General features: G+C 40.2%; 1 protein-coding gene across 2 annotated transcripts in view; it reads left to right on the forward strand.

The window, feature by feature from the left end:
- REXO5 (RNA exonuclease 5) overlaps positions 1 to 23,077 on the forward strand; it is a 60,210-nt gene that overhangs the window by 32,621 nt on the left and 4,512 nt on the right. The window contains exons 10-18 of one of the 2 annotated variants that reach the window (XM_069570286.1): positions 501 to 603; positions 4,064 to 4,155; positions 4,897 to 5,017; positions 11,913 to 12,017; positions 12,501 to 12,638; positions 16,606 to 16,698; positions 20,607 to 20,823; positions 21,077 to 21,261; positions 22,401 to 22,519. In XM_069570286.1, the coding sequence (XP_069426387.1) occupies positions 501 to 603; positions 4,064 to 4,155; positions 4,897 to 5,017; positions 11,913 to 12,017; positions 12,501 to 12,638; positions 16,606 to 16,698; positions 20,607 to 20,823; positions 21,077 to 21,261; positions 22,401 to 22,519 (1,173 nt within the window). The remainder of the gene's footprint in view (positions 1 to 500; positions 604 to 4,063; positions 4,156 to 4,896; positions 5,018 to 11,912; positions 12,018 to 12,500; positions 12,639 to 16,605; positions 16,699 to 20,606; positions 20,824 to 21,076; positions 21,262 to 22,400; positions 22,520 to 23,077) is intronic. The other variant, XM_069570287.1, reaches the window with a different exon arrangement.

Here is a 23,077-nt window from a genome sequence, read left to right on the forward strand (position 1 = left end):
AATGCCACCTGGGAAGCCCGTATATTAGACACTTGTATACAAATAGAAAATTTCTGGAAGATAACTTTAAAACCACAGCTATATCTAAGAAATGAGACAAGGGATTGACTAGGGAGTGAACCAGAGACTTTTTATTAAATAGCCATTGATGATATGCTTACTGTAGACAAAGCCATTCCTGATCATTCTGTATTCTCAGAACCTCTCAGATCTTGGCACTAAGGAATAAACGAATCTTGATTTTTGTCATTCAAATCTAATTACTGGGATGCTAAAATTTTACATGTAGCTAGAACTTTGGGGTTGAAAGAATCTGTCATGAAAAATGCTCTCAGGACTTTCCTGGCCTTCCAGTGGTTAAAACTCCATGCTTCCAATGTAGGGGGTGTGGGTTCAGTCCCTGGTCGAGGAATCCCACATGCTGCACCTAACAGCCACAAAATTAAAAAAAAAAAAAAAAGAATGCTCCCAGTTATCTCAATTTTACCTTGACTTTCCAGGAAGGATATACAGTGTCCAGATAGGCTTGGTCATGATGCTACAGAAGATGCTAGAACAACCCTTGAATTGGCTCGGTATTTCCTCAAGTATGGCCCAAAGAAGGTTAGTATCTTTGCTTTGCTTAAAATTATGAGACTAGAACAGTGTCACAAACCACCATATCATATTTCTTTACAAAAATGGGAGTGTAATTCAAAGTGAACATATGTTTGAAATTAAGATGTGTATCACTAGCATAATATAGTGGTTAAATCTCTATGAAGTTAGACTTAACCTCTTTTTAAGTAGGTGAAATGATGTGTTATAGGTGAAATGATATATATTATAGGTGAAATGATATGTGATATCTAAGGCAATGTCTCTGAAGAACTATAGATTTTAGTTTCTAGATCTGTAAAATGGGAACACCCTTCTCTGGGATATTGGTGAGGGTAAATGAGATATTATATAGTATCATGCTCTTAGCACAGTGCCATGAATATATTAAGCACCATAAAGTGGTATTAATCAATATAGCTGATAGAATTCCAATGGTTAAGACTCAGTGCTTCCATTGCAGGGGGCATGGGTTTTATCCCTGGTTAGGGAACAAAGCTAGTGGAGGTGATGGAATTCCAGTTGAGCTATTTCAAATCCTAAAGATGATGCTGTGAAAGTGCTGCACTCAATATGCCAGCAAATATGCCACTCAGCAGTGGCCAAAGGACTGGAAAAGGTCAATTTTCATTCCAATCCCAAAGAAAGGCAATACCAAAGAATGCTCAAACCACCGCACAGTTGCACTCATCTCACACGCTTGTAAAGTAATGCTCAAAATTCTCCAAGCCAGGCTACAGCAATACATGAACCGTGAACTTCCTGATGTTCAAGCTGGTTTTAGAAAAGTCAGAGGAACCAGAGATCAAATTGCCAGCATCTGCGGGATCATGGAAAAAGCAAGAGAGTTCCAGAAAAACATCTATTTCTGCTTTATTGACTATGCCAAAACCTTTGACTGTGTGGATCACAATCAACTGTGGAAAATTCTGAGAGAGATGGGAATACCAGACTACCTGACCTGCCTCTTGAGAAATCTGTATGCAGGTCAGGAAGCAACACTTAGAACTGGACATGGGACAACAGACTGGTTCCAAATAGGAAAAGGAGTACATCAAGGCTGTATATTGTCACCCTGCTTATTTAACTTCTATGCAGAGTACATCATGAGAAACGCTGGACTGGAAGAAACACAAGCTGGAATCAAGATTGCCAGGAGAAATATCAATAACCTCAGATATGCAGATGACACCACTCTTATGGCAGAAAGTGAAGAGGAGCTAAAGAGCCTCTTGATGAAAGTAAAAGAGGAGAGTGAAAAAGTTGGCTTAAAGCTCAACATTCAGAAAATGAAGATCATCGCATCCGGTCCCATCACTTCATGGGAAATAGATGGGGAAACAGTGGAAACAGTGTCAGACTTTATTTTGGGGGGCTCCAAAATCACTGCAGATGGTGATTGCAGCCATGAAATTAAAAGACGCTTACTCCTTGGAAGTAAAGTTATGACCAACCTAGATAGCATATTCAAAGGCAAGGCTTTGGTTTTTCCTGTGGTCATGTATGGATGTGAGAGTTGTACTGTGAAGAAGGCTGAGCACCGAAGAATTGATGCTTTTGAACTGTGGTGTTGGAGAAGACTCTTGAGAGTCCCTTGGACTGCAAGGAGATCCAACCAGTCCATTCTGAAGGAGATCCGCCCTGGAATTTCTTTGGAAGGAATGATGCTAAAGCTGAAAGTCCAGTACTTTGGCCACCTCATGCGAAGAGTTAACTCATTGGAAAAGACTCTGATGCTGGGAGGGATTGGGGGCAGGAGGAGAAGGGGACGACAGAGGATGAGATGGCTGGATGGCATCACTGACTCGATGGATGTGAGTCTGAGTGAACTCCGGGAGTTGGTGATGGACAGGGAGGCATGGCGTGCTGTGATTCATGGGGTCGCAAAGAGTTGGACACGACTGAGCGACTGAACCAAACTGAGGGAACTAAAGATTCTGCGTGCTACTTTTAAGTCACTGTAACTGAAGTTAATAATTGTGATAATTATAAATACATAGATTTTTGCTCTCTTGAGGTAGCACTGTTTCAACAGCAGTTGCCACTTGATTTCTAGGAAGAACTGCATATACTTGAGTAAAATCTAAGGAAATCTGAATTAAGCATAGGCTTTAGTTAATAACACACTGGAAAAGAATCTATAAAAAAGTTGATATGTGTAACTGATCCACTTTGGTATAAGTAGAAACTAATACAACATTGTAAATCAACTATACTCAAATAAAAAATTTAAAAGGAAAAAATTAACATCAATAATTGTGTCAAATATATAATACTTATCTAAGATATTAATAATAATTGAAAATGGCAGTTGAATATGTTTGGGAACTCTATACTCTCTTTATAATTCTAAATTGAATCTAAAATGATTCTAAGTAAGGAAACTTGTATCTCTATACACGAAAACTCCCAAAGGGCTCTCACTTTATGCAAAGAGAATAAACTAGAATACTTTTAATAATTTTGTATTAATAAAGTCTTTTTTTCTTCATGTTGCCATGAAAACCATTCTTTTTTAATTTCAAAAGATTGCATGTTTACAGAGAAGTAAGTTTTAAGTGACTTGGGAATGAATGAATTGTCACTACTTTTCACTAAGCCCTGCTTGGTCCTTTCCCATATTCATGTCACATCAGCAGCTGGTAACAGATTGCCATTCTTGGCTAAGCAGCCAGAAGCAGTCTAGGAATGTGGCATCAGCAAAGTTCACTGTCTACAGAAGCAAAGAATACCACTTGAGTAGGTTTTTCAGGTTTGAGCATTTTGTTTGTTTTGTTTTTTAGCCTCAAATACTTTCAGTTCACTTCAGTCACTGTCGTGTCTGACTCTTTGCGACCCCATGGACTGCAACACGCCAGGCATCCCTGTCCATCACCAACTCCTGGAGTTTACTCAAACTTATGTCCATTGAGTCGGTGATGCCACCCCACCATCTTATCCTCTGTCGTTCCCTTCTCCTCCTGCCTTCAATCTTTCTCAGTATCAGGGTCTTTTCAAATGAGTCAGTTCTTCACATCAGGTGGCCAAAGTATTGGAGTTTCATCCAGTGAATATTCAGGACTGATTTCCTTTAGGATGGACTGGTTGGATCTCCTTTCGGTCCAAGGGACTCTCAAGAGTCTTCTCCAACACTACACTTTAAAAGCATCAATTCTTCGGCACTCAGCTTTCTTCATAGTCCAACTCTCACATCCATACATGACTACTGGAAAAACCATAGCCTTGACTAGATGGACCTTTGTTGGTAAAGTAATGTCTCTGCTTTTTAATATGCTGTCTAGGTTGGTCGTAATTTTCCTTCCAAGGAGTAAGCATCTTTTAATTTCATGGCTGTAGTCACCATCTGCAGTGATTTTGGAGCCCCCCCCAAAATAGTCTGACACTGTTTCCACTGTTTCCCCTTCTATTTGCCATCAAAAAGTTTACAAGATATTAAATGATTTTTACCACTTTATTTTCTTTTAAGATTGCAGAACTAAATCTGGAGGCTCTAGCTCGTCACCAGGAAAGCCAAGAGCCAAGAAATACAGCAGAAGTAGTTCAGCAGCTAAACACAAGGTAATATTTTTCAGTTCTAAATAGTTACAAAGATAAATGGAGTATCTGATTGCTTATTTAACAACAAAACCTGGCAATTTCTTTCTCCTTTTGGGTCTACTGAGAAATGTTTGCCAATAATATGAGTAAGATTCTTCCATTACAAGAACTATGGAGGGAAAACTACCATCTGCTTCCCTGAATAGCATGTTTTTCTAATTTTCTGAATATATTGACTTGTCTTAAAATAACTCATTTTACAAAAAAAGTGAGACATTGAAATAACATTGAACTAAGTAGCATGAGAGGAGATATAGACTAGTGAGTATTTTGATTAAAGGAGTCAGCTATAGTCTTGATGTCTTGCCCAGATTGGGGAAAATACAAACAAAAAACAGATTCAGAAGGGGGTTGTCTCTGCAGCATAGTAAATATATCAGATCCTTAGAATCTAGCCTAAACTTTGATAAAGAGCTTTGAATATATTTTTTGTTTATCCTTCCTCTCCCTGAATCGAGAGCACCAATGAAAATATAATTTCTATAATGGTGGAAATGTTCTGTATCTGTGCTATCCACATGTGTGAACCTTTTAATATATGTGACTACTGTGATTAAGGAACTGAACTTTCATTTTATTTAATTTTAGTTAAAATAACCATATGTTGCTAGTTGCTACCATGTTAGACAGTACAAGTATAAAGAAGTAACTCTTAGGTTAGGGAAAACTGTTATTCCTACCTTAACCTCTCCTTCTTTACAGTGTTTTAGAATGCCTAGACTCAGTGGGCCAGAAGCTCCTTTTCTTGACCCGGGAGGCAGATGCTAGTGCACTTTCTTCTTCCAAAAACTGTCAAACTATTAAGTGCCTTTCAAATAAAGAGGTGAGTGACCCACTGTGTCTTTGAAGGTTATATTCAGAGTAGAGGGTAATATAACCCTTTGTAACCTATGCCAGTATCAAAATGTTATTCATCAGCAACCTTGTGTACCATTAGCCAGTCTTTCTTCTGTCTCAAGTTTTGTCTGGAGCACTTTTAGTCTTAGTTACCCAATAGCTGCCAGTGTCTTTTTCCAGATTCCAGCAGGCCTGTGGCTTTGGCTGTTGAAGTTCTGTCTCTCATGACATTGGTAATTTCATTTTGGGTTTCCTTATAATTAGATTCAGTTTATGCAGACTATAGGTTTTAGCCTGATCATACATAAGTAATATGTCCTTTTCAGGGTACCACATCAAGAGGCATATTTGTCCATCTGTCCCTCTCTTGTTTTTATTTTGACGATCTTAACAAGATGTTGTCTGCTTTCTCTGTTAGAGAGTTACTGCTTTTTCCTCCTTACTTCAAATAAGTACTATGTGAGGATATACTTTAAGAAAAGCAGATACCCTGCTTTTCATCAAAATCCCCTCTTGCTCTTATCAGACTGGTTCCAAATAGGAAAAGGAGTACGTCAAGGCTGTATGTTGTCACCCTGCTTATTTAACTTCTAGGCAGAGTACATCATGAGAAACACTGGGCTGAAAGAAGCACAAGCTGGAATCAAGGTTGTTGGGAGAAATATCAATAACCTCATATATGCAGATGATACCACCCTTACGGCAGAAAGTGAAGAGGAACTCAAAAACCTCTTGATGAAAGTGAAAGAGGAGAGTGAAAAAGTTGGCTTAAAGCTCAACATTCAGAAAACTAAGATCATGGCATCTGTTCCCATCACTTCATGGGAAATAGGTGGGGAACCAGTAGAAACAGTGTCAGACTTTAGTTTTTTGGGGCTCCAAAATCACTATAGATGGTGATTGCAGCCATGAAATTAAAAGACGCTTACTCCTTGGAAGGAAAGTTATGACCAACCTAGATAGCATATTGAAAAGCAGAGACATTACTTTGCCAACAAAGGTCCATCTTGTCAAGGCTATGGTTTTTCCAGTAGTCATGTATAGATGTGATAGTTGGACTGTGAAGAAAGCTGAGCACCGAAGAATTGATGCTTTTGAACTGTGGTGTTGGAGAAGACTCTTGAGAGTCCCTTGGACTGTAAGGAGATCCAACCAGTCCATTCTAAAGGAGATCAGTCTTGGGTGTTTTTTGGAAGGAATGATGCTAAAGCTGAAACTCCAGTACTTTGGCCACCTCATGTGAAGATTTGACTCATTGGAAAAGACTCTGATGCTGGGAGGGATTGGGGGCAGGAGGAGAAGGGGATGACAGCGGATGAGATGGCTGGATGGCATCACCGACTCAATGGACATGAGTTTGAGTGACTCCGGGAGTTGGTGATGGACAGGGATGCCTGGCGTGCTGTGATTCATGGGGTCGTGAAGAGTCGGACACAAGTGAATGACTGAACTGAACTGAACTGATGATTCTTAGCTGAACCAACTTTACTGTGATCGTTGTACAAGGATGACTTTCCAACTCTATATACTTCCTCCATATTTACTAGTTGTTACTCAGCATTCTATGAGCAAGAGTCCTCCCATTACCTTATTTATTTGTTCATTCATTAATTAATTTCATGTGGACCTGTGGATTCCTGTTTTATTTCAGTATGCTCAGTTGTGTCTGACTCTTTGTGACCCATTGGACTCTAGCCTACCAGGCTCCACTGCCTGTGGAATTTTCCACACAAAAATACTGGAGTGGGTTCCAATTTCCTACTCCAGGGGATCTTCCGAACCCAGGGATTGAATTCACATCTCTTGCACCTCCTGCACTGGCAGTCAGATTCATTACCACTGCAGCTTCTGGGAAACCCTATTGATGTCTATACATTTATGCAAAATAACTACTGTGAAGCCAAAATGGGTATTTCATTTCTGGACAATTTGAGCGTTTTTTATATATGAAACTTAAATATTAGTAGGTATCCTCCTCAGAGGATATTTTATTACTCTGGTTAGGACTCTTAATACTGTGTTGAATGGAGGTGGCAGGAGCAGGCATCCTTGTTCCTGATCTTAGAGAAAAAATTTTTAGTCTTTTTCCTTTGAGTATGATGTTCAGTTCAGTTCAGTCGTTCAAAGTGTCTAACTCTTTGCGATCCCATGAACTGCAGCACGCCAGGCCTCCCTGTCCATCACCAACTCCCGGAGTCCACCCAAACCCATGTCCATTGAGTCAATGACGCCATCCTGCCATCTCATCCTCTGTCGTCCCCTTCTCCTCCTGCCCTCAATCTTTCCCAGCATCAAGGTCTTTTCCAATGAGTCAGCTCTTCACATCAGGTGGCCAAAGAATTAGAGTTTCAGCTTTAACATGAGTCCTTCCAATGAACACCCAGGACTGGTCTCCTTTAGGATGGACTGGTGGATCTCCTTGCAGTTCAAGGGACTCTCAAGAGTCTTCTCCAACACCACACTTCAGAAGCATCAATTCTTCTGCGCTCAGCTTTCTTTATAGTCCAGCTCTCACATCCATACATGACCACTGGAAAAACCATAGCCTTGACTATGTATGATGTATCTGTACGTATGTATGATGTTATCTGTGGGCTTTTCATATATGGCCTTTATTGTGTTTGGGAAGTTTCCTCCTATTTTCAGTTTTTTATTGTTTTTATGAACTAGTGTTGAATCTTGTCAAATGCTTATTCTGCAGTTGAATGATGATATGGTTTTGTCTTTCATTCTGTTAATGTGGTATATTATATGGAATTGTTTTCATACACTGAAACATCCTTGCATCCCAGGAATAAATTTCACTGGGTCATGGTGTGTAATACTTTCAATGTGTTGTTGAATTCAGTTTGCTAATAACATTTTGCTGTCTAATCATTGGATTGGAAGGATTATTTCCATTTTTTTGTTTTCTGTATCTTTTACAGCTTTTTGTCCCTCCTCTCTTTTCTGCTGTCTTCCTTTGAGTTTCATTGATTGTATTTGTATGTGGGTGTGACTTTGATACCCTTTCATTTCCTTTTGAGTATGTTCTGTAGATATTTTCTTTGTAGTCATCATTGCAGTTACCTTAAAGTTAAAACATTCTATTTTAAACTGATAACAACTTATTGTGTTAGTGGCTCAGTCGTGCCCGACTCTTTGTGAGCCCATGGACTACAGCCCACCAGGCTCCTCTGTCCATGAGATTTTCCAGGCAAGGATACTAGAGTGGTTGCCATTTCCTTCTCCAGGGGATCTTCCCAACCCAGGGATCGAACCTGGGTCTCTTGCACTGCAGGCAGATTCTTTACCGACTGAGCTACAAGGGAAGCCCCTTCCCTTGATAACAACTTAATTGCATACAAAAATTCTACTCCTATAAGCTCAACACCACTCAACTTTATGTTACTGATATCATAAATTGCATTTTTATATATTATATACACATTAACGACCTCAGATATGTGGATGATACAACTCAAATGGGAGAAAGTGAAGAGGAGCTAAAGAGCCTCTTGAGGGTGAAGAGGAGAGTGAAGAAGCTGGCTTAAACTCAGTATTAAAAAACTTAAGATCATGGCATGTGGTCCCGTCATTTCATGGCAAATAGAAGAGGAAAAGGTGGAAGCAGTACCAGATTTTCTCTTTATAGGCTCTAAAGTCACTGCGGATGGTGACTGCAGCCATGAAATTAGAAGGCAATTGCTTCTTGTCAGGAAAGCTGTATCAAACCTATTTGTTGTTGTTCAGTGGCTCAGTCACGTCTGACTCCTTTCAACTGCATGCACTGTACCATGCCAGGCATCCCTGTCCATCACCATCTCTGGGAGCTTGCTCAAACTCATGTCCATTGAGTTGGTGATGCCATCCAACCATCTCATCCTCTGTTATCCCCTTCTACTGCCTTCATCCTTTCCCAGCATCCAGATCTTTTCCAGTGAGTCAGCTCTTCTCATAAGGTGGCCAAAGTTTTGGAGCTTCAGCTCCAGCATCATTCTTTCCAATGAGTATTCAGGACTGACTTCCTTTAGGATGGACTGGTTGGCTCTCTTGCAGTTGAAGGGACTCTTTAGAGTCTTCTCCAACACCACAGTTCAAAAGCATCAATTCTTTGGCCCTCAGCTTTTCTATGGTTCAACTCTCACATCTGTACATGACTACTGGAAAAATTATAACTTTGACTAGACGGAACTTTTTGGCAAAGTAATGTCTCTGCTTTTTAATGTGCTGTCTAGGTTTGTCATAGCTTTTCTTCCAAGGAGCAAGTGTCTTTTAATTTCATGGCTGTAGTCACCACTTTCACTTTCACTTTCATCAAAAAGCTCTTTGGTTCCTCTTCGCTTCCTGCCATAAGGGTCATGCCATCCGCTATCTTATTGATATTTCTCCTGGAAATCTTGATTCCAGCTTGAGCTTCAACTACCCTGGCATTTTGCATGATGTACTCTGTATGTAAGTAAATAAACAGGGGGACAGTATACAGCCTTGATGTACTCCTTTCCCAATTTGGAACCAGTCCATTGTTCCATATCAGAACAACAATTAACATAGGCATGTAGTTATTTTTTCCAGGTTTTTGTCAATTTAAGTTCTGGATAATTAAAAGTGAATTTATGCACCAAAATTACATCAATACAAGTGTATTATGTTTATGTGTGTTCATGTACTTACCTTAAGTGGAATACTTTCATGTTGTTGTCTAGTATCCTTTCATGTTAAAGGACCACCCCCCCCCCCGGCCCCCGTAGCATTTCTCATAAGAGCAAGCATAGTGATGATAAAGTTCCTCAAGTGTTTTTTTTTTAACCTTCATTTTTAAAGCATAGTTTGCTGGATAGTTTTCTTGGTTGATGGGGTTTGTTTGTTTGTTCTTTAGCTTTTTGAATTTTTCACTCTTTTCTGATTTGCAAGGTTTCTGTAAAGAAATCCACTGATAATCTTATGAAAGCTTCCTTGTATGTGATTAATTGCTTTTCTCTTGCTGATCTCAAGATTCTCTCTTTAATTTTGTCTTTTAACAAATTTGACTGTAATATGTCTTTGTGTTGGTCTCTTTGGATTTATCCTGCTTGGAGTCCCTTCAGTTTATTGAATTTGTATGTTCTTTCCTTTGCTCAGATATAGGGGGTTTTTCAGCCATTATTTCTTCAGATAAGCTCTCTGTCCCTTTTTCTCTTCTTCTGGGATGCCTACATTTTTCTATATTAGTCCTCTAGATGATGTCCTGTAAGCCTCTTAGATGCTATTTGCTTTTCTTTATTCTTTTTGCTCTAACTTAGTGATTTCAAAGATATATTTTCAAGTTTGCCTAATCAAGTCTGATGTTGAAACCTTTTAGTGAATTTTTCAATTCACTTAACGTATTTTTCAGCTCCAGAGTTTATTTATATAGTTGCTGTCTCTAATGAAATTCTCATTTTGTTCCTGATTTCATTAGTTGTTTATCTTTGTCCTCTTTTTAGTTCACTCTGTATTTCTTTAGGGCAGCTACCTCTCCCATTGTTAGGGCCTGGCATTGTAGAAAGGAAAGCTTTCACTGATCAGCTCAGAGTGAGGTTTCAGGACCTCTCAAACCTACTTTGAGGATGTGTTGTCACTGAGCTTGTGCAGGTGCTTTTAGTTGTCTCATACTCCCTGAGCAGCTTGTCCCTGTTTCCTTTCAGAACTTGTAATCTGTTGCTCCTCCTGACATCTGCCTTTGGAACTACAGCTCTAATGTGCAGTGATTACAAGTTCATAAGATGTGATTACATCTGTTTTCAGTGGCTTACAAACAAGGCTGCCAGTCCTATCAGTGGTTTGAGTCAAGTGAGACAGAAACTAGTCCCTCAGGCAATGCCCAATCTAACCATGACATTGAGTGCATGGTCCACTCTTGTTTCTGTCCAGAGGGAAGATCCTCAGTATGGGAAGTTTCCTCCATGTTGAGCTCTTCTAAGTCAGATAGTGCAGGCATAGATGGGTATACAAAACTGCATATTTTCCTTTTCCTTTTGCTGGGATCCCTTGTTGTTGTTGTGTCTGGTTGCTGTAATTCTCCACTGGTCTCTTATATTCTTGCAAAGATATTTTGGCTTACATAGTATTAAAGTGGCTTGTGTGGGAAACTGAGGGCCTAAAGCTTCCTTGTACTCTTACTGATGTCAGGCTCTCTTTTTTCTTTTTTTAAAGTGTTGATGGTTTTTTTTGAGAAAGATGTACTACGAAGAGTAAATTTATAATGCTCTTGTGAGGGATTGGTATTTATCTTTTCCTATCTTTTATTTCTCGTTTTTCCTTAATTTCTGTCTTTATTTCTTTATTTCTTTTTTTTTTTCCTTCACTGCAGTGGCTCCAATAGGGTATTGCCTCTTCTCTATATATCTGATTTTTCCCCAGAAACACTGTTTCTCTGAGGCTGTCAAGTCTCTTCCTTGTAGTCAAGGGCTTGAACCTTCAAAGTTGTGACCTGTGTTCATTGTTTTGGCATTTAGTTGTACTTTTTTCTGGGGCTGATTTTGTTTGTTTCACCCAAGCCCTCTGTGCCCTTTGGTTCCCTGCCCCTCAAAGTCTCTTGCACCTCTTCTCCCTCTTTATTCACAGGCTTGCAGCAGTGTGGGGTGATGGTAGCTCTGTTGGAATTTAACTTGCTTCTTTACTTAGAGGTAATTTGAAGGTTGTAATAGTCTGCTTCTTAGTAATGCTAGAGATCTGGGTCATATGTGATTCTGTTCTTTTTACTGATTAGATGGTTTTTTATAAGGCTGTGTGGTGTCACCATTTTTTTTCCAGACCTTGAAGTCAGCCTTGCTTTTTAATATGGGTAAGAAGACAACCATTGTTTATATTACTGTGGCTCACCTCCACAAGCCACAATAGACTAGATTCTTGCCTCATCCAGGCTGTGCTGTTTTCTACAGGTTCTTGAGCAGGCTAGAGTGGAAATCCCCCTGTTTCCCTTCAGCATCGTGCAGTTCTCTTTTGAACCCTTTTCACCCAACCTCACTGAAGAGATGAACAAAAGGGTAAGTGAATGGGTTCTACTAGATGATTTATTTGATGACATTATAATCTCCTCCAATTAAGGAAAGTAATACATACTTATATTAAGTTTACTATATATTTCTCTAAATTTTTTCTATAGGTATATTACCATTTACATTTTTATGATGGGAATCAGACTGTATTCTATTTTGCAACTTTATTTTTTCACTTAACAGTATATCTTAAACATCTGTTCATAACACTATATAATCTTTGTGCTGCCTAGTTTTCTGTTGTAGGATATACCTATTAATTTCAGCATTTGGATTTGATAAAATTTTGTTATTCCAAATAATTATGCCATGAAATCCCTGTAAACAAATCCTTGTACATTTGACAGGTGTTTGTGTTGAGAAATTCCTTGAAAGGATTTATCCCATATTTCAACTTATGGTTTCTTTAGATTTGACTTGATTCTCTTTCCACATCCATCTCCTCACTGTATTCTGTTGTTTCTCTTGTAGATAAAGATCAAGTGGACAGAGATGTCAACTGTCTACGCTGGGCCATTTAACAAAAATTGTAACCTCAGGGCTCTGAAGAGGCTGTTTAAGAGTTTTGGTCCAGTCCGGTCAATGACTCTTGTTCTTGAAACACATCAGGTAATGAGACAAGAAAACTTAGATTTTTGACCTTCTAATCTATTGTGGTAAATTCAGATGCCTTCTAGGGCCATTCAGATACTAGTGATTTGAGCTTGACTGTCACCAACTGGAATATGAGACATGCTCTGTTTCATGGGAACAGTGTTGACCCACAAGAATGTGTGCCCAGTATTGACAAGATCTGATTTTTTGAGAATCAAGAAATCTGCCAATACTCATATTGCCTCCAATTTTCTTAAATATCATGTTCAGTTCAGTTTCAGTTCAATCGCTCAATTGTGTCTGACTCTTTGTGACCCCATGAACCACAGCACACCAGGCCTCCCTGTCCAGCTCCCAGAGTCCACCCAAACCCATGTCCATTGAGTGGATGATGCCATCCAACCATCTCATCCTCTGTTGTCCCTTTCTCCTCCTGCCCTCAGTCTTTCCCAGCATCAGGGTTTTTCCAGTGAGTCAGCTCTTCGCATCAGGTGGCCAAAGTATTGGAGTTTCAGCTTCAACATCAGTCCTTCCAATGAACACCCAGGACTGATCTCCTTTAGGATGGACTGGTTGGATCTCCTTGCAGTTCAAGGGATTCTCAAGAGTCTTCTCCAATACCACAGTTCAAAAGCATCAATTCTTTAGTGCTCAGCTTTCTTTATAGTCCAACTCTCACATCCATACATGACCACTGGAAAAACCATAGCCTTGCCAGACAAAAATTTTATCTACTGGGTTAATGTATCTTATGTACATTGGGTACCTGATTGTGACCTCAGCTTTAAATGATAAAATGCCCTTTCAAAAAGACCAGTAGCTTCCATGTGTTGTAAGTCTGTAGGGCTTAAAATCCAAAGTATGCTCATAACTGGGTTAAGATATCGGAGGAACACGACCTCTTTTTTTGTTGCTATTAGCTCTCAAATCTCTTGGAGTTAAGGTTTGTTTATTAGTTTGTTGCATGTGTTAGTGCATGTTCAGTCACTTCAGTTGTGTTTGACTCTTTGTGACCATATGGACTGCAGCCCACCAGGTGCTTCAGTCCATGGGATTCTCCACTCAGGAATACTGGAATGGGTTGCCATGCCCTCCTTCAGGGGATATTCCCGACCCAGGGATCAAATCCACATCTTCTGTGTCTCCTGCATTGCAGGCAGATTCTTTATCACTGAACCACTGGGGGAAAAAACCTGATAGTTTAATTACTTTTACTTTTTAAGAAATAATACTTATACATGGTTTTAAAAACTCCTACTTTTTTAGAAGGATGTAATGAGCAAGCCTCCATCTTCACGGTTTAGAAGAAGTTGAATAAAGACAAATTGTTATATGAAGCAATAATAACATTATAAGCTCAGTACATAGAGACAGAAAACCATGAAAAGAATTGAAAATAAAAACTTAGAATATCTGTAGAATTATATACAAAAACTGGTAACAATGAGGGCCTCCAGGGAGAGAGGAACTAGGTGATTAGAAACAGGTTAGGGGAAGACTGTTCACTATAAATTTTTAGTACCTTTATAATTTTGACATAGGTAACTGTTTTCTGGTGCAATAAACTATTACATGTAATGTCTATTCAATATAACATTATAATAACTATTAAGTTTGGTAACTATTAAATCAAAGCAAAAATTAAAGTCTCCATAGTGATCTAAGTGCAGAATCCTAGGTGTTTAAAATGTTCTTTCCACAAATATTTTATTAATGTCTTTCCTACACCTAAAAATAGAAATAAAAAGATCATCCCTGGGAAGATAGAATGAGGGATAGAAAGGGTATGTCAAGGGACTGTAACTCGTTCCTTTAAGTCTTATTATTTTTTCTTTCTTTTTGTATAATACACATATAATTTGCCTTTTTAGCCATTTTTAAATATAGTCGAGTGTTATTTAAGTACATTGTCTTCAGAACTTTTTCATCATCTCATACTGAAACTCTGTACCCATTAAACAGTAACTCCCCAGTCCCCTTTACCCCAGTCCTGTTAAATACTATCATATTTCCTGTCTTATAAATTTGACTACTCTATATTACCATGAAAGTGGAATCCTACAATATTTGTCCTTTTGTGTCTGGCTTGTTTCACTTAGCATAATATCTTCAGGGTTCACTCATGATGTAGTACGTATCAGAGTTCTTTTCAAGGCTGAATTATATTCCATTGTATGATTATACCACATTTTGTTCATCCATTCATCCATTGATGAATATTTGAATTGTTTCCACCTTTTAGCTATTCTGAATAGTGCTACTATGAAGTGAGCATGGATGTAAAAGTATCTAAGTCCCTGTTTTCAGTTCTTTTGGGTATATACACTAAAATAGAAATTCTGGGTTAAATGATAATTCTGTGTTTCATTTTTTGAGGAACTGCCATACTGTTTTCTATAGTAGATGCATCATTTTACACTTGCACCTGCAATGCCAAGGGTTTCAGCTTCTCCATATTCCAGCTGACACTTGGTGTTTGTTTTTTTGGGGGGGAGTGGAGGGGTGGGAACCCCATGTGGGATCTTAGTTCCCTGACCAGAGATCAAACCTGTGCCTCCAGCATTGGACACACAGAATCCTAACCACTAGACCACAAGGGAATTCCCCCAACACTTGGTTATTTTTGTTGTTTTTGGTTTGGGGGGCATTTTTTGTTTTGATCCATCCTAGTGGGTGTGAGCCAGGGTGGCTTCCCTGATGGCTCAGAGGTTAAAGCGTCTGCCTACAATGTTCGATCCCTGAGTTGGGAAGATACCCTGGACAAGGAAATGGCAACCCACTCCAGTATTCTTGCCTGGAGAATCCCATGGACGGAGGAGCCTGGTGGGCTACAGTCCACAGGGTCGCAAAGAGTCAGACACGACTGAGCGACTTCACTTCACTTCACAATGGATGTGATGTAATATCTTGTGGTTTTTCTTGACTTCCATCTCCCTAATGATTAATGATGTTGAGTATCTCTGTATGTTTATTGGCCATTTGTATATCTTCTTTGGAGAAACACCTCTCCAAGTCCTTTGCCTATTTTTTAATTGAGTTGTTTGATGTTTGAGTCTTAGTAGTTCTCTATATATTTTATTTTTTAATTCTTATTTATTTGGCTATACCAGGTCTTACTTGCAGTTTGATCTTTGTTGGGACATGCAGACTTGCTAGTTGCAGAATATGGGATCTAGTTCCCTGACCAGGGATCAAACCCAGCTCCCCTGCCTTGGAAACACAGTCTTAGCCACTGGACCACCAGGGAAGTCCCCTATATATTTTGACTCCTTCAGTAGATATGTGATTTCCAAATATTTTCTCCCATTCTTTCTGCTGCCTTTTGACATTGTTGATGGTTCTTCCTTGATGCACATTTTGATTTAGTTCTCTCTCTCCTTTTTTTATTTTGTTGCCTGTGTCTTTGGTGTCATATTCAAGAAATCATTGTCAAATCCAATAAAATGAAGGTTTTCTATGGGAGCACTTTAATCTCTATGATGATGTTTTGGCTTAGACTATGACATAGATTCAGCTATTCTGGTTTGATCAAATGGAAAAGCAGTAAATTTGAAGACACAAATCCAGTGGAAGAACTTAACCTCCAGAAATTTGTGGGAAAGCTGCTTATTTTAAAAATTAAGCTAATAAGACAAATGGGAATCTCTGTCTGTGACTTAGAGTGATGACTTTAGTGATTAATATAAATAATATAAAAAGCAATTTAGGTAGTAAATAATTCTGTTGCTTACCCCATAGCACCCAAAGAGAGAAAGGCTTCAATTTTAAGTGACAAATTTAAGGTTATTTTCTGAGAAACCAGGTCCTGCATGTGGTGATTCTACTTAAAATGACAGTTTGTGATCACTGTCTAGCTGAGCACAGCAGGGACATCCATTCTGGTGACTTTGCCACTGTAGTGTAGGGGGACTCTATTCCCAGCCCCTTCTCTGGCAGTTTGAGCCTACAAAGCCAAAGTAAGAAAATCTTGGTGTTCCTGCAGCCACATCTCTGTATACAGTATGAAGTCCTGGAAGCTGCCCAGCTGGCCATAGAGTCTTTGGATGGCGTCCTGGTAGAGGGTTCCTGCATCAAGGTAAGGTCACCAGAGAAAGCATAAAGTAGTACTCTTCACTCAACCCTGTATTTTCCATATCCATATTTACTCAACCTTGTATTTACAGTGCTGTAAGACATAACAGCTTAGAAAAGCACCCTTCAGAAGCTTAGACATGAGACGTTCTATTATGGAAAGGCTTCATCCAAGCCCGGTATTCTTATAGTGGTGACCTGGCACATGATAATTTTCATTTTTGTCAAAATCAACCTGGGCTACATTGGCATTGTTCTTCTACTCTTTATCACTCAGTTCAGTTCAGTCGCTCAGTCGTGTCTGATTCTTTGCATCCCCATGAATCACAGTACACCAGGCCTCCCTGTCCATCACCAACTCCTGGAGTTCACTCAAACTCAAGTCCATAGAGTTGGTTATGCCATCCAGCCATCTCACCCTCGGTCGTCCCCTTCTCCTCCTGCCCCCAATCCCTCCCAGCATCAGAGTCTTTTCCAATGAGTCAACTCTTCGCATGAGGTGGCCAAAGTATTGGACTTTCAGCTTCAGCATCAGTCCTTCCAATGAACACCCAAGACTGATCTCCTTTAGGATGGACTGATTGGATCTCCTTGCACTCCAAGGGACTCTCAAGAGTCTTCTCCAACACCATAGTTCAAAAGCATCAATTCTTCGGTGCTCAGCTTTCTTCACAGTCCAACTCTCACATCCATACAGGACCACTGGAAAAACCATAGCCTTGACTAGACGGACCTTTGTTGACAAAGTAATACCTCTGGTTTTGAATATGCTGTCTAGGTTGGTCATAACTTTCCTTCCAAGGAGTAAGCGTCTTTTAATTTTATGGCTGCAGTCACCATCTGCAGTGATTTTAGAGCCCCAAAAAATAAAGTCAGCCACTGTTTCCACTGTTTCCCCATCTATCTGCCATGAAGTGATGGGACCAGATGCCATGATCTTCATTTTCTGAATGTTGAGCTTTAAGCCAACTTTTTCACTCTCCTCTTTCACTTTCATCAAGAGGCTTTTTATTAGTTCCTGTTCACTTTCTGCCATAAGGGTGATGTCATCTGCATATCTGAGGTTATTGATATTTCTCCCACCAATCTTGACTCCAGCTTGTGCTTCTTCCAGCCCAGCGTTTCTCATGATGTACTCTGCGTAAAAGTTAAATAAGCAGGGTGACAGTATACAGCCTTGATGTACTCCTTTTCCTATTTGGAAATAGTCTGTTGTTCCATATCCAGTTATAACTGTTGCTTCCTGACCTGCATATAGGTTTCCAAAGAGGCAGGTCAGGTTGTCTGGTATTCCCATCTATTTCAGAATTTTCCACAGTTTATTGTGATCCACACAGGCAAAGGCTTTGGCATAGTCAATAAAGCAGAAATAGATGTTTTTTGGGAACTCTCTTGCTTTTTCAATGATCCAGCAGATGTTGGCAATTTGATCTCTGGTTCCTCTGCCCTTTCTAAAACCAGCTGGAACATCTGGAAGTTCACAGTTCACGTACTGCTGAAGGCTGGCTTGGAGAATTTTGAGCATTACTTTACTAGCGTGTGAGATGAGTTCAATTGTGCAGTAGTTTGAGCATTCTTTGGCATTGCCTTTCTTTGGGATTGGAATGAAAACTGACCTTTTCCAGTCCTGTGGCCGCTGCTGAGTTTTCCAAATTTGCTGGCATATTGAGTGCAGCACTTTCACAGCATCATCTTTCAGGATTTGAAATAGCTCAACTGGAAGTCCATCACCTCCACTAGCTTTGTTCATAGTAATGGTTTCTAAGGCCCACTTGACTTCACATTTCAGGATGCCTTGCTCTAGGTGAGTGATCACACCATTGTGATTATCTGGGTCGTGAAGCTCTGTTTTGTACAGTTCTTCTGTGTATTCTTGCCACCTCTTCTTAATATCTTCTGCTTTCTGTTAGGTCCATACCATTTCTGTCCTTTATCGAGTCCAGCTTTGCATGCAATATTCCCTTATATCTCTAATTTTCTTGAAGAGATCTCTAGTCTTTCCCATTCTGTTGTTTTCCTCTCTTTCTTTGCATTGATCGCTGAGGAAGGCTTTCTTATCTCTCCTTGCTATTCTTTGGAACTCTGCATTCTGATGCTTATATCTTTCCTTTTCTCCTTTGCTTTTCACTTCTCTTCTTTTCACAGCTATTTTTGTAAGGCCTCCTGAGACAGCCATTTTGCTTTTTTGCATTTCTTTTCCATGGAGATGGTCTTGATCCCTGTCTCCTGCACAGTGTCATGAACCTCCGTCCATATTTCATCAGGTACTCTGTCTATCAGATCTAGTCCCTTAAATCTATTTTTCACTTCCACTGTATAATCATAAGGGATTCGATTCAGGTGATACCTGAATGGTCTAGTGGTTTCCCTACTTTCTTCAATTTAAGTCTGAATTTAGCAATAAAGAGTTCATGATCTGAGCCACTGTCAGCTCCCAGTCTTGTTTTTGCTGACTGTATAGAGCTTTTCCATCTTTGGCTGCAAAGAATATAATCAGTTTGATTTCGGTGTTGACCATCTGGTGATGTCCATGTGTAGTCTTCTCTTGTGTTGTTGGAAGAGGATGTTTGCTATGACCAGTGCATTCTCTTGGCAAAACTCTACTAGCCTTTGCCCTGCTTCATTCCGTACTCCATGGCCAGATTTGCCTGTTACTCCCGGTGTTTCTTGACTTCCTACTTTTGCATTCCAGTCCCCTATAATGAAAAGGACATCTTTTTGGGGTGTTAGTTCTAAAAGGTCTTATAGGTCTTCATAGAACCGTTCAACTTCAGCTTCTTCAGCGTTACTGGTTGGGGCATAGGCTTGGGTTACCATGATATTGAATGGTTTGCCTTGGAAATGAACAGAGATCATTCTCTTGTTTTTGAGATTGCATCCAAGTACTGCATTTCAGACTCTTTTGTTGACCATGATGGCTACTCCATTTCTTCTAAGGGATTCCTGCCCACAGTAGTAGATATAATGGTCATCTGAGTTAAATTCACCCATTCCAGTCCATTTTAGTTCGCTGATTCCTAGAATGTTGATGTTCACTCTTGCCATCTCCTGTTTGACCACTTCCAATTTGCCTTGTTTCATGGACCTAACATTTCAGGTTCCTATGCAATATTGCTCTTTACAGCATTAGACCTTGCTTCTATCACCAGTCACATCCACAACTGAGTATTGTTTTTGCTTTGGCTCCATCCCTTCATTCTTTCTGGAGTTATTTCTCCACTGATCTCCAGTAGCATATTGGGCACCTACCGACCAGGGGAGTTCCCCTTTCAGTATCCTATCATTTTGCCTTTTCATACTGTTCATGGGGTTCTCAAGGCAAGAATACTGAAGTGGTTTGTCATTCCCTTCTCCAGTGGACCACATTCTGTCAGACCGCTCCACCATGACTCTCCAGTCTTGGGTGGCCCCACACGGCATGGCTTAGTTTCATTGAGTTAGAGAAGGCTATGGTCCATGTGATCAGACTGGCTAGTTTTCTGTGATAATGGTTTCAGTGTGTCTGCCCTCTGATGCCCTCTCGCAACACCTACCATCTTATTTGGGTTTCTGGACTCTTATCACTACTTAGATCCAAATGGTTTGTTTGTTTTATGGTTGCCCTTTAGCTTTTAGGGAAATCAATGGTATCTTAATCTTATGTAATTAAACCAGAATTTCATTGGTGTAGAAGGCAGAGAACTGATTCCCATTGCAGGTGGTGAGGTGAAAAGGAAAGGTAAGAGAGTATTATTTACACAAAAATATTTACATTTTGTATTTATTTATCTATTTTATAAGTTTCTACCATAGTCCTTTGGGGCAGTTATCATTAGCCTCTGTATATAGATAAGGAATCTGAAGAATTAAGTTACTTGCTAGTATGTACCAGGCGTGTGGATTCTAGCACTAATGCCATCTTTCCTTGGTTAGGTGCAGAGGCCTGTGACAGAACTCACCCTTGATTGTGACACCCTTGTGAATGAGTTGGAACAAGATTCTGAGAACCGAGGTACTATATACCTGTCTGGAGTGAGTGAAACCTTCAAAGAACACCTGTTGCAACAGTGTAGCCTCTTCCTGGGCCTGGAAGCTATGATCTTGCCTAAAGATCTTAAAAGTGGAAAGCATAAAAGATATTGTTTCTTGAGTAAGTCTATGCCACCAAATATAGCCTTGGGGAAGGAGATTAAAGATGGTGATAACATGAGATCAGAGAAAGGAAATGTTTACCAAATAGGCTCTCCTGGGCTGGATCAGGTCAGCATCTCCTGATTTTGTCCTTCTTCCTTGGCTCTGGGTGAGCTCCAACTTGGATGGTGATCAGTTTTGTTTTGGGTTTGTGGTGGTTTTTTTTTTTTTTTTTGGTCCTTAATAACAGAACAGAGTATTCTTGTTTTCAGGGTTCAAAACATTTGGCAGTGCCCAGAGGGCCCTCAACATTCTCACGGGCAAGGACTGGAAGCTGAAAGGCAGGCATGCCCTAACACCCAGGCACCTCCATGCCTGGCTCAGGGGCTTACCTCACGAATCAAGGCTACCAGGGGTTCGTGTCATACCTCCCCCTTCGGAGCAGGAGGCCTTGCAGGTGAGTGAGTTAATGAGTGTATCCTGGGGCTTGAGGGGAAAGGTAGCTCAATACTTTAGTTTTCTTGGTCTTGGTGTTGGCCTTCTTATATTTATGGAAATTAGTCATGAGAGTCCTGGCACTAATCTTCACTCTCCCGCTCTTCCAGCCCTGGACACACCTTTCTTTCTCCAGGATATCTCATACTTTGTCTCCTCCAAACTTGCTAAAATCAAGTTTTCGAGGTGGCTCTCCAAGGGATTTTGAGGGGTTGATACAGGAAGTTGGAGAGCTGGACAAGTCTTAAGTAATCTACGGTTTCCTGCAGTGTATATATACAGAAGATGATTTTTGGTGGTCATAGGTGGACCTCATTTTTCACTTTTTTTTAGTTATGAACTTTTTTTTCTAACATTTATTTAAGGTAACAACCATGACATTGAACCTATGATTACATGGATAGTATTATTTTAAAAGTGAAAGTGAAGTCCCTCAGTCATGTCCAACTCTTTGCGACCCCATGGAATGTAGCCTGCCAGGCTCCTCCATCCATGGGATTTTCTAGGCAAGAATACTGGAGTGGGTTGCCATTCCTTCTCTAGGGGATCTTCCTGACCCAGGGATTGAACCTGTGTCTCCTGCATTGCAGGCAGACTCTACCATCTGAGCCACCAGGGTTCCCTAGTATTACTTAGATGAAGCTAAGGAAGAAGGTGATTCACTTTAAAGAAAACCATTAGGGAATATCCAGCAGAAAGGTGAAGATAGGAGGTGAGTGGCTTAAGTTTGGGAAACTCTGCCCTAGTCTCATGTCCCACATTTAGCAGATGAGAAACAGAGATGAGAACTAGTGAATGATTTACCCAGGTCACAAATATGCTTAATAGCAGAGGCCAGACTAGAGCTCTCCTTAGTGATTTGGTTCCCCTAACTCAGGGCCCTGGAAGATCCATCTGGAGGAATGGACAGCAGCTGTCCTAAACTGACTTGAAAGCCTGGGGAGGCTGGGATGGGCCGGGAACCCTATAGTATAGATTCTGGCTTCACACTGAGGATTTGAACAGAGCCTTTCCTGGGAGCCTGAGGAGGAATGTTGACGTCTGTCCAAAAGTGAGCAGTGGGTACCCTGGCTGAGTGTCTATATTTGGCTTTGATTCTAGATGCTGAAGGTGGACCACCCAAAGATAGCTGCCTGGCACTGGGGCCGGAAGATAGGAAAGCTCTACCACAACCTGTGTTCAGGCACCCTCTGCCTGATCTTGCTGCCAGGAACTAAGAGGTAAGGATTGAAGGGTTGTTCCTTCATAATTCTGACCTCTGGACTTAAGCTTTTATTGGAGAAAGGCCTTTGGTTGATATCCAGGCACATAAATGAAGACTGAAATGAATCATCTCTTTAACTCTCACAGTTCTAAGAGATAGGTTATTGTATTCCTATTTTCCATGTATTTGCTCTTCTATAACTACATTTTGTGGTCCCTCAAGGAGATGGCTCATACCAGTTTAAAAGGCAGAGATCTTAGATCCTACAGCCTCTCTAGAACAAGAAGCATTTGAGTAAAAACTGGTCAAAAAGTTCTAGGCAAGGCACAGGCTCAGATGTGACCAGAGCCTACCTTTCCCACATATAAGGAACGTGTTCCTGTCTTCCCTGCCCTTTCCCCCATTACCAGTTCTGTTAACTTTTAAGAGATAAGGCCTGTTTTGTTGATTCTAAGCCTGAGGAGTAGTGGAGCAGGACTCTGGGTCTAGTGCCAGCTGTATCACTTAACTTTTCTGACAAGTAGTGGCCAAGCCACCTTCCCATTATGGATCTATTTCCCTTTGGTAAGATAAG

Source organism: Ovis canadensis, chromosome 24 (genome assembly GCF_042477335.2).
Source record: "Ovis canadensis isolate MfBH-ARS-UI-01 breed Bighorn chromosome 24, ARS-UI_OviCan_v2, whole genome shotgun sequence".
Classification (NCBI taxonomy): domain Eukaryota; kingdom Metazoa; phylum Chordata; class Mammalia; order Artiodactyla; family Bovidae; genus Ovis; species Ovis canadensis.